This window comes from Rhamphochromis sp. 'chilingali' (assembly GCF_963969265.1).
Source record: "Rhamphochromis sp. 'chilingali' genome assembly, chromosome: 13".
In the NCBI taxonomy this organism is placed as follows: Eukaryota; Metazoa; Chordata; class Actinopteri; order Cichliformes; family Cichlidae; genus Rhamphochromis; species Rhamphochromis sp. 'chilingali'.
Genome location: NC_137940.1, coordinates 2,620,654 through 2,639,142, shown reverse-complemented (window position 1 = coordinate 2,639,142; position 18,489 = coordinate 2,620,654). Strand labels below are relative to the sequence as shown.

At 43.8% G+C, this 18,489-nt stretch overlaps 1 protein-coding gene across 2 annotated transcripts in view; it reads right to left on the bottom strand.

Moving 5' to 3' along the window:
• Positions 1–18,489, bottom strand: part of gfra3 (GDNF family receptor alpha 3) — a 92,336-nt gene that overhangs the window by 42,137 nt on the left and 31,710 nt on the right. For both annotated transcript variants that reach the window (XM_080900733.1, XM_080900734.1), the window contains exon 2: positions 1,428–1,724. In XM_080900733.1, the coding sequence (XP_080756859.1) occupies positions 1,428–1,724 (297 nt within the window). The remainder of the gene's footprint in view (positions 1–1,427; positions 1,725–18,489) is intronic.

Sequence of the window (18,489 nt, the reverse complement as noted above, 5' to 3'; positions counted from 1 at the left end):
AAAGAATATCCAGGTAGCTCATATAGTGGTCAAAGTAATCTCTTAGTAAATGAACTGATGCTTTTATAGCACTTTTCTACTCTCCCAGAGCACTTGTCACGCTTTATACGACATGCCACACTCACACAAGCGCTTTCTTCTATGCTTTAAGGGCTTACTAGCTAACATTCACACACATTCATTTCTGAAGCATTCCGATGGATGCATCAAAGAGCAACTTGGGGTTAATGCCCTCTCCAAGGATCCCTGGCTCCCCCATGCAGACTGGGGGAGTCAGGGATCAAACCACCAACCTTCCAATCAGTAGATGACCTGCTCTACCTCCTGAGCTACAGCCATCCCATTAACTCATCTGAGGGCACTGCTGGGACATTAGTCATGATTCAGGTTGTTCTTTCAACATTACTTAGTGTCACTGATCATCACAGCTGTTACTTTAACAAACTGATAACTGATTTAGACTATATTCACAGACCCATCCATCTATTCGTTTCCACTTGTCCTTATCAGGGTCATGGGGGGGCTGAAGACTACCCCAGCGGATAATATAGAATCACCAAATAGCCTAACCCCATTAACTGCATGTCTTTGGATTGTAGGAGGAAGGCAGAGTACCAGGAGAGAACCCACATAAACACAGGGAGGACATGTAAAAAGGCCTGGAGTCAAACTCAGGACCATTGCTGTGAGCAACAGTGCTAAACACTACACCACCATGGTGCCCTATATTGAGACATTTAAATTATATATTCAGCCCACTGAATTGTGTTAAATAAGTTACTTTATTCCAGCGTGTCTTGGGTCTGCCCTAGGGCCTCCTCCCAGTGGGACATGCCCGGAAAACCTCACCCAAGAGGAGCCCAGGAGGTATCCTTGTGAGATACCCGAACCACCTCAGCCTGCTCCTTATATTTTTTATTAAATCTAATAAAATTAATTTATTGGATTTGAAAATATATACCTCAAATATGAACCATGAATCATGTCTGAATATATTAACCCTTTATGTTGACTGTTTATCTTATTTATAAAATACATTTAAACTGGTATAATACCAAGTAATTTTAAGTTCCAGGTCTCAGAAAAACCCAAAATATTTGAAAATCTAAAAGGTATTTTTTAAATTATTTAAAATACATTCAGGTCATTAAATTTTAAATTAAGTGGTAATGATTCATCTCATAAATCTTCTCCTCTAAACAGTTAGAACTATAAGTATCGCTGTTGGTATCTGCAGTACTGGTCCTGTATTTACTTGCTATTGATACCAAAATACGTAGTGTCACTCAACACTATCAGCTTCAGCTGGATTAGTCAGCATACTGTTAAACTGAAATGACCACACCCCTAATTTTAAACCTTATGCTATCCAAAGAGTTTAGTTGAGCTTTAGATATACACCTCCAACACGATCCAACCACACTGACCTGGCAGCAGACGAACCCTCCAGTATATGCGCAGGCACAGCTCCTCCTTACGGAAACCACGCTGACATTTGCAGGTCAGTAGAGAGGGGTGTTTGGCTAGCAGGGCATCCCGCCTCTCCACGCACTCAGATGCCAACTGTTCTGCCTGCGGGGACACCGCTGCATCTTCTGCACATAGCTCCAAGCCTCGATACAATGCCTCGCACGTGGGTTCAACGGAGCACACACGATGAGCTTCAACACAGTCGATGGTGGGGGCAGGGAAGTTAAAGATGGATGCTGAGGATGGCAACACACCTAGGAAAGCAAAAAAGTTAACATCAGATACACTGCATTACTATGCCGTGACAAGGTCTTAGAGAAAATACTTACAGCGTATACATATAGTGACTTGAATAGCCAGCAAACTATTGCAGCTAAGATAAGATAAGCTAAATGTTAGCTTTACTGTTTGCACTGTTATACACTCAACAAAAATATAAACGCAACACCTTTGTTACTGCTCCCATTCCCCATGGGATGGACGTAGAGACCTAAAATTCATTCCAGATACACAATATAACCATCCCTCCCAAACAGTGGTCACAAATCAGTCCAAATGTGTGGTAGTGGGCACATCTGCTATATTGAGATAATCCATCCCACCTCACAGGTGTGCCACATCAGGATGCTGATCTGACATCATGAGTAGTGCACAGGTGTACCTCAGACTGCCCACAACAAAAGGCCACCCTGGAATGTGCAGTTTTGTCTCACAGCAAAATGCCACAGATGCCACAAGCAATGAGGGAGCGTGCAATTGGCATGCTGACAGCAGGAATGTCAACCAGATCTGTCGCCCGTGCATTGAATGTTCATTTCTCAACCATAAGCCGTCTCCACAGGCGTTTCAGAGAATATGGCAGCACATCCAACCGGCCTCACAACCGCAGACCTCGTGTAACCACACCAGTCCAGGACCTCCACATCCAGCAGGTTCACCTCCAAGATCGTCTGAGACCAGCCACCCAGACAGCTGCTGGAACAATTGGTTTGCACAACCAAACAATTTCTGCACAAACTGTCAGAAACTGTCTCAGGGACGCTCAACTGCATGCCCGTCGTCCTCATCGGGGTCTTGACCTGACTCCAGCTCGTCGCCGTAACAGACTTGTGTGGGCAAATGCTCACATTCGATGGCGTCTGGCACGTTGGAGAGGTATGCGCTTCACGGATGAATCATGGTTCACATTGTTCAGGGCAGATGGCAGCTGAGAATGTCCCAGTTCTTGCATGGCCAGCATACTCACCGGACATGTCACCCATTGAGCATGTTCGGGATGTGCTTGACCGGCGTATACGACAGCGTGTACCAGTTCCCACGAATATCCAACAACCTCGCACAGCCATTGAAGTGGAGTGGACCAACATTCCACAGGCCACAATTGACAATCTGATAGACTCCATGCGACGATGTGTTGCACTGCATGAGGCAAATGGTGGTCACACCAGATACTGACCGGTTCTGGGTCCCCAGACCCCCAATAGCGCAAAAAACTGCACATTCCAGGGTGGCCTTTTGTTGTGGGCAGTCTGAGGTACACCTGTGCACTACTCATGATGTCAGATCAGCATCCTGATGTGGCACACCTGTGAGGTGGGATGGATTATCTCAATATAGCAGATGTGCCCACTACCACACATTTGGACTGATTTGTGACCACTGTTTGGGAGGGATGGTTATATTGTGTATCTGGAATGAATTTTAGGTCTCTACGTCCATCCCATGGGGAATGGGAGCAGTAACAAAGGTGTTGCGTTTATATTTTTGTTGAGTGTATGTTTACTCTTTTGTGGAGCACAATTTTTTCTGATAGAGAATAAAATGTTGAGTGGCGCACCACAGCTAATAAGCAACAGCACCTTCTTCTGGACTCAGTCACTGGCTTTCTGCACCCTCATAGGTTCATACTCTCAAGTTAGAACTGTATTTTCCGCACTATAAGGCGTATGCTTTCACTTTCATATTAGTGCATCAGTGCGCCTTATAATCCAGTGCGCCTTGTGTATGAATTCTGGTTGTGCTTACTGCAGTGTTGCCAACTCCTCAGTAAGGAAAATCGCTATTGGCTGTCCTAAAAGTCGCTAGAAGTCGCTAAATGACGTCATTTGCATAATTGGTCATGCTAATCTAATTGTAACCTATGTTGTTGGAGAGAGAAATAACATCGTGGAAGAGACAAAGTGAGTAAAAAACGTCCTAAATGCATTTAGAATTTATTTAGAACTACAAATTAAATTTCTTTTAGCAAATTCAAATTCAAATTCAAATTTTATTTGTCACGTACACAGTCATACACAGTACGATATGTAGTGAAATGCTTGGACAACTGCTCGTGACCTAAAGAGAACAAAAAAGGAAAAGGCTATGAATAAGATAGGAAATAAATATGAAAAATTAAAAAGGGTAAATTTAACTAGGAAGGAATAAAATATAAATTAAGGTTAAAAATGAAATAACTGTACAACACAAATTAGAATGAAGGGTAAATTTAACTGGGAAGAATAAGATAAAATATATAAATTAAAGTTGAAAATAAAATAACTGTACAACAAAATACACAATACACAATATAGAACTATATAAGAATGTATGAAGGAATCTAAATATAAATAAATATATACACAATAACAGCAGCTGTACAAGTATTAACCGGAAATGAAGAATATAGTGACCAGTGTTGTGCAAAACCAAAGTCCAGAAAGTCCAGTGTGTGTGTAAGAACCATATGTGTGGGTCAGTACTGTGTGGTGGTGTGATTGAGAGACCGTATCGCCTGCGGGAAGAAGCTCCTCCTCAGTCTCTCTGTGTTGGTCTTTAGGGAGCAGAATCGCTTTCCTGACCTCAACAGAGAGAACAGTCTGTTGTTGGGATGGCTGAGGTCCTTCACCATCTTCCTGGCCTTGGTCCAGCACCGCCTGCTGTAGATTGAGTGCAGGTCAGGGAGCTCGGAGCGGATGGTGCGCTCAGCTGACCGCACAACCCTCTGTAGAGCTCGTCTGTCCTGCATGGTGCTGTTCCCGAACCAGGTTAAGATGTTTCCCGCCAGGATGCTCTCTATGGTGCACGAGTAAAAGTTCCTGAGCACCTTGGAGGGCAGTTGGAAGTCTCTCAAGCGTCTGAGGTGGTAGAGACGCTGTCGGGCCTTTTTCACCACGGTGTTGATGTGACAGGACCATGACAGGTCCTGCGTGATGTGAACTCCGAGGTATTTGAAGCTGTCCACTCTCTCCACTGGGCACTCGTTGATGACGGGGGTCTGGTAGTTCCTCTCCTGCTTAGTGCTGAAGTCCACTATCAGCTCCTTTGTCTTACTGACGTTTAGAAGGAGGTTGTTCCTCTGGCACCAGTTCTCCAGATTCCTAATCTCCTTCAGGTAGGCCGTCTCGTTGTTATCAGAGATCAGGCCCACCACGACGGTGTCGTCAGCAAACTTGATGATGGTGGTGGAGCTGGTAGTGGCCACACAGTCATATGTGTACAAAGAGTACAGCAGGGGGCTCAGAACACACCCCTGGGGGGCTCCAGTGCTGAGAGTGGTGGAGGCTGAGACATGTCCGCCCATCCTTACTGCCTGTGGTCTGCCAGTTAGGAAGTTGGAGATCCACTGACACATAGATGAGCTGAGTCCCAGATGCTCCAGCTTGGTGGTGAGTGTGGAGGGAATTATGGTGTTAAATGCAGAGCTGTAGTCTATGAAGAGCATTTTAACATAATTCCCCCTTCTAGTGTCCAAGTGAGTGAGTGATGTGTGGAGGAGATGAGAGATGGCATCGTCTGTGGAACGATTTGGACGGTAAGCGAACTGTAGTGGGTCCAGTGTGTCTGGTAGTGAAGAAATGATGAAGTCTCTGACCAGGCGTTCAAAGCACTTCATCCTGCTCCTTATCTGGGCATGGACCGGTAAAAGTAACCCGAAATTGGCACTCTGGTGGAGTTACTTTGTGTGTGTGTGTTTATAAGTAGTTTTAAACCTCGTGATCCACAGCACAACAGTAAAAGAAGAACTGACTGCGTTACAGTCAGTGCGGGAGCAGCGGCTTCGCTCATGTGCGATTCATTTGCAGTTCGGACGCATAGGTGTGAACATCTTCTGCCCTGACAGCAGCTGGGGGTGGACTATCCTCCGCCCGTGAGCACTTTGGAACGGGCGAGGTACCCACGGCAGCACCCGCTGCTTGTTGAGAGTAAGAGCGATACCCGCTTTCACGTCAAAAGTCGTCATAAATAAGTCTCCAATAACACCAGAAAAAGTCGCCAGATTTGTCGCTAGTCGCTTTTTAGAAAAAAAGTCGCTAAGGGGGTCTGAAAACTCGCTAAATATAGCGACAAAGTCGCTAAGTTGGCAACACTGGCTTACTGACCTTGAACCAATTTTATGTGGTACACGGTGCTCAAAAATCTGTCAAAAATGTTTTAGTACGACTTTGGTAAGCTACAAAGCCGCATCGCTTCATGGATTGCTGGAGCATTACAGCTACTGTAGTCATGGGTCTTGCTGAGTAATCTGGGTCCTAAACTCCGTTCACCTCAGGTCTCAACATCAAACGAACACTGCAGCATCACTGAGAGTTAAAAACTGTCTAAATTCTTTCATCTTTAATAAAATGATCAGCGTTCCTGCTTTACCAGTTGTAACAATTAAGTTTAACATCCAGGCAACCATGAAGACAGAATTTATTAAATTTAACGGAGTTAGGAGTTAGCAAGAAGTTAGCTCGCTAGCTTCCACCTAAACATGATATAGCATGTTCTGACTGAGAGTTTTCCGAAAAATTCAAACGTACAGCTCTGCTATCACTTCCAACATAAATGACGACAGAAAACTAAACAGCATGACGTTTGTAGGGTTACTGAAGTTGGGCTAGCTGGTATAAAATGATGTCGACGTGATCACTAGCAATGCAGCTATGTTAGCATAACATCAACACAGTGAAGCTGGAGGATGAACGCCAGCTTTTTTCCACTCGATAAAAGTTAACGTGGGGGTTCCCGATGGTTAGGGACAAATGCAATTGTAACCCTAGTAACTGCATGTCTTTGGACTGTGGGAGGAAGCCAGAATACCAGAGATGCAGATAGCCACAGCAAGATGGCAGGGTCGAACTCAGAACCTTCTTACTGTTTGCACCATGCTGCCAGGTAGGAATATTTCAGTTTTGATTATTTCAATATTGAAAAGGCTGACCCTAGCCATTTTTATGCCACTCTCCTCCAAAGTTTTAGAACCCAGGAAACAAAGAAAATATGAATTACTATACAAAAATAAGTATAAAACCTATACACCGCAAAAACTGGAAGCAATTTGGTTATTTTAAGCTGATAGTTGGTCAGTTGTGGAAATTCCGGGTTCCAGTTGCCTAGTTAACCCTTTAACATATATGTTGTACATTAATTCTGCACTAGTATTGGTAGTGATAAAACTTTTACAAATTTAGGACCGGTTGCCAGTCTGGGCTAAGACTCACACTTGCCAGCAATTTAAAATGACCAATTAACCTGACCACATGCATTTCGTTGGACTGTTGGAGGAAGACAGATGTGGTGAGGCGTGGTCGGCAGTGCCGTGTGGACGCACCTGCATGGCATCCGCAATCACGCCTGCAGTGTTAAAAACACGGGGAAGCATTGTGGAAGAATTGTGAAACTGCTATCAAATAAGCGGTTCTATATTAATATGTAACTTGACCTGTTAAGATGTTTTTGATTGAAATAGCTTTTGATTTCAGTAAATATGATCTTCTGATGCTGCAAATTCAACAAATGACCATTTTCAATTCTCTACAACCTATAAAATGTTTTGAAACTCTGTTGTGCGTAATAATTTGGAACAGTGCGTTTTACGATTTTTATTTGTGAAAAACACTGTTATCATTGGGAGGTTTGTTCAGTAACATTTGAATTATACTCTAATGGTTGATGACTCAAAAATTATGCTGACTGTCATTTGAATCGACTATTTAGGAAAATCAGAGGAAAATATCACTTACATAATAATTTGGAACTTGGTGTATGTTCCCTCTGTCACCATGTCAGCTATGTCATAGTGTTTCTGATGTCTCTGAGTCTGTGTCTGTGCGTACATGTCGTATTTCCTGTTTCACTTTGACAGTCTTGTGCGCTTGGTCAGTGTATCTAGTTTTGCCTTCCCTCATCTCATTATGTTTGATTTGTCCCAGCTGTGTTTCCTGCTGTTCCCCATGCTCCCGTGATCCTTGTTGCATCGTGCTATGTTTTCTCCTCTCATGTTCCTGAAAATATTCTAGCTCCTGGTCCTGGTTGGTTTCCTTCCTCAAGTTTCTTAGTCTCCAGGTTCCAGTGCCCAGTTTAGTTTCTAGTTTTTGGTTTGTTTTTTATATTAATGTTGTTGCAACGTTTGAGGCTTTTATTTCTGAGTTGACTGCTTTTCTGGGTGCTCCACGTGGGTAAAGAAAATTCTGCATAATAATTTTGGCTTTGGAATGCAGTCTAAAAGTGAACTAGCACAAATTCTGTCTGCTGTGCTTTAACATCTAAGACAAACCACACCACAGTCAAACTGAAAGCGTGCTGAGAAGAATTCTCTGTGTGGTTGTTTGGTCTGCATTTGTGTAATAGGCATGATGCCAGTTGTCATGGACTAAGCACACAGTGACAATTTCACTCATCTGACTTTTAATAACTAAAGAATAGATTTTTCTGTCATTGCAACATTCCACCCCCTCTTTTGTTTTCTTACCTACTTGAAGAAGTGTACAATAAATGTAGGTAGGAATGGATGCTCTCCAAAGTCAGTCTTTCCTTTATGTATTATTTTCAAATTGCTCTTAAATTCTGTTGAATCCAAAGTTTTTCCAGAAAGAAATTGTTGCTTTCTGAAGTAAGATTGCTTCAATTTGCAATAGCAAAAAAAAATAAATAAACAAAAACAAAAACCTTGATGATCCACTGCTAAAATCCAATAACTGACACACGGGAAGTGCGACCCTCTGCCATCCTATAATGATGGCAGAAATGTCATATGGGGAGGTGGACGGGGGAATGCAGAGATAGAAAAAGGGAGAGATGGCAGTGCAGAGAGCAAAGGATGTAGAAGATTGTGAGCGAGCATACCAGTGTGAACCTTGATGGGTTGGACACGTGCACAGCATGAAGCACAATCAGCAGCACCACAGGCACACGCGCATGCATGGGAGAACACAATATTGTATAACCACAGGGGAGGGTTTACAACACACACACTCATGCACACATACCTTTGAGTAAGAATATTGTGGTTGGGACAGCATAAACAGCCGTAATGAGAGACTTATCACATACACAGTACTTTTTTCAGTAATTAGTAATCTAACACATTACTATCTAATTCTAATTACTTTCTATCGTTACAATGCCGTTACCGTTACTAACAAGAAAATGCGATGCAGATGCGTTACTATTTGTCAACACACATACGATTGAAGCTGTCTTCAGCTTACTGGGAGCCAGAGGGCAAAACAATTGCACAAGTGCTGCTGATTGGCTGAGGAAGAAATAAGTAATCATGGCAAACCAATCACATGACCAATTTAAAGTGACATAGCAAAAATGACTACGGGAAGAAACTGCGTTGTCTAAAGAAAGCCCTCAAAAGCAAAAACAAAAGCCAATAAACCCTTTCCTATTGGTGGAAAAATGTACCGTGTTGACCAATCAAAAAAAAAACGACATGGCAACATGGCATTGGTTGTTCAGGAAGATTTTTTTTTTTATTCTTTTGTTGAGGGAAGTTTTAGGAAGGGTGGCAGCAAGAGACAGAGCGAGAGAGGGAGGGAGTTTTGAGATGTGAGAGATTTGTGACGTTTAGCGTGTTTGGAGTGTGTAGTTAATGTTTTGTCTTGTGTAGTTAGTGTGTAGTGTTGTGGATAGTTTTGTGTTGTGTGTCAGAACAATGAGGTAACTGCTGCAATCGCTGCCAAAAAGCCACCATAAGCAGACAGCAGTGTAAACGGATAAACATTTTTTAAAGTAACGCAATAGTTACTTTTCGTAGTAATTAGTAACTTGTATAATATTGTAACTCAGTTACTAACTCAATTACTTGAAGAAGTAGCTAGTAACTATAACTAATTACTTGCCCAACACTGACAACTTTTAAGACCTGCTGACTCAGTGGAGGTTAAACACTGTCTGACGGGGGGCGTTTACTGTATTTACAACTTAGAAAATCAGTTTGGCTCAGATTAAAGTTAAGTCTCATAACTGCTGTTAGACGTTTAAACTGAACCATTTGCTGTTCTTTATTATTTGGTGTTCATATGTGTTGGATTTTTTTTTAACGGAATTGAATTTTGAATCAAAACTAGCATTAACAATCTTTTTTATACAAGGAGGAAAGAGAAGTGTTGGGATTTATGTTTATCTATAAAACTAATGTCTCATAAATAGAATAACATATTTGTGTTTTATTTTTTACTGCACACAGTGAATTGTAGAGAGTTTGGAAGTAGACTGCTACCCTAATAGTAACAGACACCAGACCCCTCACAGGAACGGAGCCTCGATCATAAAGCTTCTCTTACAGAATGCAAGCTCCGTCTTTACACTGGACGACAAGAGATGGTTGCCATGGTAATGGAGACGCTTAGAAAGCTGCAGAAGAGGAAACCTGAGCCGACATCAGACCTAAGGCCACTCTAAACTGTTCTGACCAATCATATTAATACCACGTTTTTGTGACATGCAATAAAAGAGTGTTTACTTCCTGGGTGCGGCAGCCTTTTGTCTCTGAGCCAGAGAGAGAAGGTCCATGGTGCCATGTAAAACTAATTTGAAATTCCAACTGTTTGGATAATAAATTGTGAAAACTTATAACTGGAGCATATTTGCCTTCTCTCTCATAAAAAGCCCTACAGAAGGTGCGTTTCCACTGGGAGGAGCAGCGTCTGAACCAGCATGCTCCAGCCTGTCCAGAAATGATTACATCATCTGGTTCTTAATATTTATTCAACTGTATTCTAAGCACAAGCTGACTGTTAGAATTTTCAGAGTTCACAAAAATAAAAATAAAAAACAACCATCCATCTTCTTCCGCTCATCCGGGGCATGGTCACGGGGGCAGCAGCCTAAGCAGAGAAGCCCAGACCTCCCTCTCCCCAGCCATCTCCTCCAGCTTGTCCAGAGGAACACCGAGGCGTTCCCAGACACGCCGAGAAATATAATCTCTCCAACGTGTCCTGGGTCTGCCCCGAGGCCTCCTCCCGGTGGGACACACCTTACCCGGGACACGCCCAGGACCACATCAACTGGCTCCTTTCGATGTGGAGGAGCAGCGGCTCTACCCTGAGCCCATGGCTAAACTTCTCACTCCCCCCCGCTCCCTACTCCCATCACTCGTCAACAAGAGATACTTAAATTATTCCACTTGGGGCAAGAACTCGTCCCTGGCCCAGAGTAGGTACTCCACCCTTTTCCAGCTAAGGACCATGGCCTCAGATTGGAAGGGGCTGATTCTCATACTACCGCTTCCCACTTGGCTGCGAACCGTTCCAGTGCGAGCTGGAGGCCAATTATTTAACAAGGCTTGTTAGAAACTATGAAACACATCGTGCAGACTTCTGGATGTTAGAAGACAACTAATAATTCTCATGAATAAGACTAAAGGCAGAAAGTCGGCCTTTATTTATGAACATGTTAATAGCAATGTTGATAGCACCCCGAGATTTATATTATATTATCCATTCATTCGCGTCCGCTTATCCTTTTCAGGGTCGCGGGGGGCACTGGAGCCTATCTCAGCTGTCATGGGGCGAGAGGCGGGGTACACCCTGGACAGGTCGCCAGTCTGTCGTAGGGCCAACACACAGGGACAGACAACCATTCACACTCACATTCACTCGCACATTCACACCTAGTGACAATTTGGATTAACCAATTAACCTATCCCCACTAAGTGCATGTCTTTGGACGGTGGGAGGAAGCCGGAGTACCCGGAGGGAACCCACACGAACACGGGGAGAACATGCAAACTCCACACAGAAAGACCCCGGCCTGATGGTGGAATTGAACTCAGGACCTTCTTGCTGTGCGGCAACAGTGCTAACCACCGTGCCACCCTATTATATTATCTTTCTATTATATTTTATTTATATTATATCTGTACATATATTTATTCTTATAATTCTTGAATTCCTATTCTTATATTTTGCTTTGTTTCTTCGTTCATCAGCTGTGCAGCTAGTCTTACAGCAGGGTCCTGCTGAAAAACTGCAAAACACATGGAAACATGTTGATGATGGAAATAGCAGGTCTGCCTCAAGTCTTTGTGTTTCCCTAATGAGCATCAGTAATTAATCACAGACACAACTTTATTCCTTTTTCATGTTGGCTGAAAACAGTTTTACATATATGCTCTTATAACAGGACGCAGACACTTTTAATTGCTGAGTCTATGCTTGAAGTTTGTTTGTATACCTGATCTTTACTCTCAAACCTTTAAACTGCAGCGGAGAGAATAAAAAACTGTCGGAGCAGGTTTGATCATTTTGATTAAAAATCGGCTGGAAACTCCACATTTTCACTCACTCTTTTATTTAAAGCATGTGTTAAGAGATTATATGATGGGGGAATCTTTTATATGAGCTGCATGTGAAGCCCTTTGTACTGAAGAGCAAACGGTCACATTGTCACAGGAAGATGCGTGCATTAATTTGGTTATTTATTAAATATATACAGTAAATGTTGTTCTGGTTGATTCTAATCGGCTGCTGAGTCTCTTACGCCAGCGTAAGGTTGCAGGGTCAGACAGGGTAGGGGCCACACAGGTTTATAACCTCAACCTCCTCGAGCGTGGAGAGAGGCTGAAACCACTTCTCTGGTGAGCCTGGTGAAGGAGAGACATTAGTTGGGGCATTCCCGCCTCCCTCCATTGTGATGACCATCTCACACAGGCACAGAGAGCGGATGTTGCTGCATTGCAACAGCGCTTTCCAGACGTTCCCCCTCCTGCTTGGCTGTACGACTCTCATCGAGCACCATTTTGAAACGCAGCTTGGAGTGACGGTGCGTTCATGACCCGACAGGCTTCCTGAACATAAAAGGCAAATTGTTCAGAGGGAATTGGCTGAAATGCAGAAGATAGGTAGCCCCATAGTTCTTGTGGTGAAGAAAGATGGGTCTATACAGTTCTGTGTGGACTATCGCAAAATAAATAAAGTGTCACATTTTGTTGCTTACCCCATGCCCCGGGTCGAAGAACTCCTGGACCGGTTGGGCATGGCCCGGTTTTTCACAACGCTGGATTTAACCAAGGGCTACTGGCAGAGTCCCTTATCTGCAGAACCCAAGGAAAAAACAGCCTTCTCCACGGTTTGTACCAATCTGTCACACTTGCGTTCAGCTCGTTCAGAGCCCCAGCCGAGTGCTGCAGCCACACAATGCATTGCTGCCCCCTACTTGGACGATGTTATCATCCATAATGACACCTGGGTGGAGGGTAAATGAAGTTGGTGTTCGCCCTCTGAGAGGTGAAAGTCAGCGGAGGTTATGCAAGTTATGGTGGCACCCACGCTTTATCGGCTGCACCTGAGCCCGACTGCTTGCTTGCTATGATACTGGGCTGGGCAGACATCTCCAAAATCTGGATGGGCTGGATGGGCCTGGGCCCCCTTTCCCTGTCGGGTCGCGGAGTATGGGGGTGCCTACTGGGGTCAGCGGGGGAGCTGGCCCCAGGGAGGGGTCACTTGCCCCTCCCTTCCTTCCCTCCCCATCTCCAGTTGCCTCCCTCTTCCCGCTCCACCACAACCACCCACACATGTAGGACCTTGGAGTAGGGTTATGTCACCAGGGTGAAGAGGAGGCTACCCCCCCCCCCCCCCCCCCGTCCCCTTCTGGCTGCCTCTGCCTCAATTTTATCCCGCAACTTAGACATTCACATCACTCACACTCTCATTACACATACATATAGGATCTTGGGGGTGGGCACGATACACGGAATCCAAATTACCATCAGGGTGTACACCTCACCCCTGGCGTCGTTGCCCACCTCTCAATGTTAAATACACGTAGACATTGAGGGCTAGCAGGAGGGGCTATGCGCTTACCTGCTGCTCTCTGGCAGGTAGCTCCATGCCCTCCTGGGTTTTAAATGCACCTTAGAACACACATGCATCAACACTACAATGAGCGGGTGGAGGGAGGTTTGGAGTCTTCTCTCACCCCCATTCTCTGCGACCTGCTGGAGCGGGGGGACTAGGAGGAGAAGTTGGCCGTCCGACTGCGGTCTGGAGTGTGGGGCCTCCCTGCTACTGCGGAGTCGGGGCGGTCTGCCTCCCCCCACCGCAGGGAAAAGGGAAACACCACCTGGGTCTGGGTGCAGTTCCCCCCTCCAGGGGCGGGGGCACCTAGACCCGGTTCGTAGAGTACGCTTGGGGAGTGTGATTGTGTGTACAGCGTCTCTTTATGTCTGTCTCCACGTTGGTTGAGTGTGGAGTAAGTGCATATGAGAGCATGAGGGTGGGAATGGATGTTTGTGTCTGTGTGTGCCTGTATGTCTGTGTCTATATGTCAGGTTGGGTATCAGACACCACCTCTCTGGGGACATCTCAGGCCCTCCAAGGTTTGGAGGCCTATCTCCCCCTACCACCACTTCCCCTGCCAGTGGCGGACTCCCTCAGACATCGGTGCGTTGGTGGTTCTTTGTGTCCGGGGATGGGCGTCCAGGTACACACCGGCTCACTCCTTGGCGGCCGCTTATCGGGGCCTGGAGCCTGGGGCTCGCTCGGGCCACTTCGGAGGTGGGGTGCCCCCGGCCTCTCGGCCTGGGGCTCGGTCACTCAGGCGCAGCTGGCTGCCGGCAGAGCTCACGGGCGCGTCACTGCAACTCCCCCTGGCTTCTGCTCCGCGGCTGCTGAGTGAGCCCTCATCTGGGACTCTCCTCAGCTCTTTCTGGGACAGTGGCGCGGCTGCCCCTCTGTTGGTCTTCCTTGGTCTGTTGTGTTCTGGGGGCCTCTGGATGTCTGGAGTTTTGATCTCCTCCATACCTGCTTCATGCCCTGGAGGACGGGGCTGTGGCCCCCCCACACCCTCTAGCAGATTATTACATGAAGGAACCTTTTAAAAAACAAAAAACAAGCGCGTCCATGCTCACAGGTGTACACACGGGTGATCACACCCACAAACCCTTTTTGGCTCCTACCTCAAAGCACACTGTGTTCTGTTGATCTTATGTGCTGCACAATAATGTTTAATATTTAGTATTTACTGTCATATTCCCATATATCATTGTGATGTTGTTTATTCTATTACTCTTGTTCTCTTCTGCTTTCTTTCTTTTTTCTTTCTCAGCAGGTGATCCAGGTGATTGATATATGCATTTTTTTTTCTCTGCCCGTTCTGTTGGTTTTTGTTTTTTGCCCTTCTCCCCCGTCCCTCTTCTCAGCTGTTTCTCTTTCCCTCTTTCTTTCTCCCCTTCTTTCCCCCAGTCAAGTCTGTCCCGTATTCAGTAAGTGAAAATAAAATAAACAATAAAAGGTGAATCAAATGGACCATTACGGCAAGGCTGGGATGGTCAACTTGGTAAAGTAAATCCGTTGGGCATCTTTCTTTGCCTTTAGACAACAATTCTGATGGCAAAAGAGCCAAACGGGACAGGCAAGAAAAAAAAAAAAGAAAAAAAAAAAGACATCTCCAAAATCATCAAAGCACTTTTGCAAATAGGCTTTATTTTAAAAACCAAACACATATTTGAAGATTCAACCACTCCATTAAGTGCATTTAGTGACACACAAACAGGGTATATTTCGAACTACAGCTTAGTTAGTTTCAACATTTCTATTGTTGGTGCTGAGAAATACCCAATGAAAGAATGGCCATCAGGCCAAAGCAATGGTTTTGACTCGATCATCGCTAGCCCTGCTCCCTGGCTTTGATGACTGAGACTGACAAATAAAATTAATTCATGAACACAGCCCCGAGGCCAGGAGTGCCAAAATGAATTAAATAAAAGGTCATTAAATAACTAGCTAAATGTGTCAATAAGTAATTTATTAAATAAATAATTAATTTATTAAATGTGTCATTATTTAAATAAAACAGGAAATAAATAATTTTATAAATGTTTTAAATAAAATGAGTGGGCATTTAAATATTGATATATTTCTTTAATTAATTCCAATTTTAATTAATTAATGAAACATTAAATGAATTATTTAACTCTTTAAAGCCAGTCGGAGCGGGCACGCTCCGTTTTGCGTAACTATTTTTAAGTCCCCGTAGAACCGGAACCACTTAAGCAATAATTTTTTTTTTGCATATGAAACCGGAGGAGTCGTACTTACATCTTGTGCCATCAGCTTGCCCTAGGTCACAGTTTCCTTCCACATAAAACTTTGCAAAAATATCGCGCTTGCAGCAACAAAAACATAATATTCCAGAAACACGCTTTGCCGATCCGATCAGCTGTTCAAAACACGTCCTACGTTGGAATAGACGTCAGCGCGAACTATCGCATAGCCGTTATTTTCCTGGCCAAAACAGGAAGTGATGTCATTTTGTGGAAAATGTAGGGTTTTTTTTTTTTTTTACTTCAGGGCCTTATAAGCCTGTACTGGTGTTTTTAAAATTCATGTTTGACTTTATGCTTTTCTGAAGAGTTTCTGAGATGCTTAGAACTCAAATTGCACTGCTGGAAAGTGCTTTACACAACTTGTACATTCACACAAGCACTTTCATATACACTATTTCTAAATGCTTCCAATTTAACATTCACACACCAATGCCTGCATCAGAGAGCAACATAGTGTTAGCATCGTGCCCTAGGATATTTGCCCAGGATGCCCAAGGATGCCGTCTGGGATCGACTGCTCTACCACCTGAGCTACAGCTACCCCTGAAGCAAATAAGGGCTGGGATGCAGATGCTCAGCCATGAAACTAAATCCCATGAAGTTCTCTATCAGTGTTATTGAGTTAATAACACTTAGGCCACATGCAGTTTTTAGGCATGTAAATATTGACTGAAAGTTGGTGCCTCTGTGCACTACGTACCTCAACATCTGCTGATCCTTTTCTGTAATATTAGGTTAGCTACCGCTTTGTGCTGACTAATTGTCATTCCCATTTGATCCACATTGTTATAATACCACTAACAATTGATTGGGGAATATTTAGTAGTGAGGAAAGGCATTGTTGCACAGATGGTATCCTATCGGCACCATGCTGAAATTCACTGAGCTCCTTAATAATAATAAAACTACTACTAATAATAATAATAACTTTATTTATAAAGCGCCTTCAAACAAAGTGCTGTACAACTATTTGAACCTAAAGAGATAAATAAAATAAAAGTGATACATAGCAATACAAGTAAAAAACACAATACAATTTAAAAATGGTAAAAATTTTAAAACTAAGAGCCATAGAATTAAGACATGTAGGATGGGGTGAACAACTGTGTCTTCAACTTAGTTTTAAAAACCTCCGCAGAGCATGCCTGCCTAATATCTTGAGGGAGGTTGTTCCACAGACACGCGGCACAAAAAGAAAAAGCACGCTCTCCATTTGTCTTTTTTTCTGACCTAGGAACCTTTAGAAGGCCAGAGTCCTGAGATCGTAGAGCACGGGATGGAACATAAAGGTGTAAAAGGTTGGAGAGGTATGAAGGTGCCGTTTAAAGCCTTGTAGGTGAGCAGCAGGACCTTAAAATCTGCTTGAACCTGACAAGGTAGCCAATGAAGAGATCTCAGTGCATGGGTATTGTGCTCAAATTTTCTAGTTCTTGTTAAAATGCAAGTAGCTGCATTTTGCACCATCTGTGAAACCCATTCTTTCACAAATGTTTGTAGGAGCAGTCTGCATGCCTAGGTTGTTGATTTTATACACCTGTGTTCATGGATATGATTTGAACACCTAGATTCAATAATGTAAGTGAATGTGAATAATTACTTTTGGCAACATGGTATAGACGAGGTCAAGCAGGACACTTTTCTTACAATTCCAAAGAGTCCAAAGAGTCGTGCTGACAAATTTCTCTCTTAGCAGCAGCTTTCTCTGTATCATGTAGACCAGATGCAATTATATCCAGCCTGTGAGATAATTTCATGCGTCAGTTATTAATGGCCCCTCCAGTATGTGGGACATCAATCTTTAGCCCTGCTGAGAATTCATGCAGGCAGAGGTGGGACTATGTTTTGATGGGCCCACTATGTGGTCAATCACATTAAAATACAGACTGGGCTCACACTGTTATGTGAAAGAATGAAGGGGACAGATGTTCCAAAGACAGCAAATGTAGTGGTGCAGGTCAGGTGTGCAGAGAGGCGGGGAGTCGGTGGTCTTCTAAAGTCTTTGTGGGGCCCTCGCTATAACACGCTTCACTTTTCTTCACTTTTCTTTTTTGCATGCTTTTTTTTGTTTGTTTATAGCCCATTGTGTTCTGCATCCTGATTGGCTGTAGACCATTGTCAATCAATCTCGTGCCGTGTTTCCTGTTTAGTACCGAATGCGTTCATCTTGTCAAATTTACATAAATCTTCAATCGCTAGCAGTGTGACTCTGAAGTGCTGCACTGTATGTTTGTAAGATTCCTCCAACAAACACAACAATGTCGACGAAACCTTTTGCACTGTCAAAGGCACCTGTGGTTGCACCCAAAAGGCAGAGGAAGATGATAACCACCGCACAAAAAGTTGGACTTCTGGACAGGCTAAAGTAAGGTAGAAGTTAGCGTATTTTTCAGATTATAAGGCGCATTAAGTGAAACAAAACAGTCAGATAAGTCAAACTTTACTCAACTCATTCTTCTTGCTTCTTTTACTTCTGTACCATTGATTCTGGACCCGAAAACAGGGTTTGACCGTTGGTTTCATTCTATAATACTGGACTTCTACGAAGGTTTGAAGTTTGAGGGTGTTTAAACAAGAGAGAAAAGTGTGAAAATGTTCATGCCTGTCTGACAAAAGTGTGTAAAGTGTGTAGTGATGGGGTTTTACAGCCTTAAAACATCTATAATGACTGTAAAAAATAAAGTTGGCTACTTCGCCGATTAATTTTAGAACGTAACTCCCGC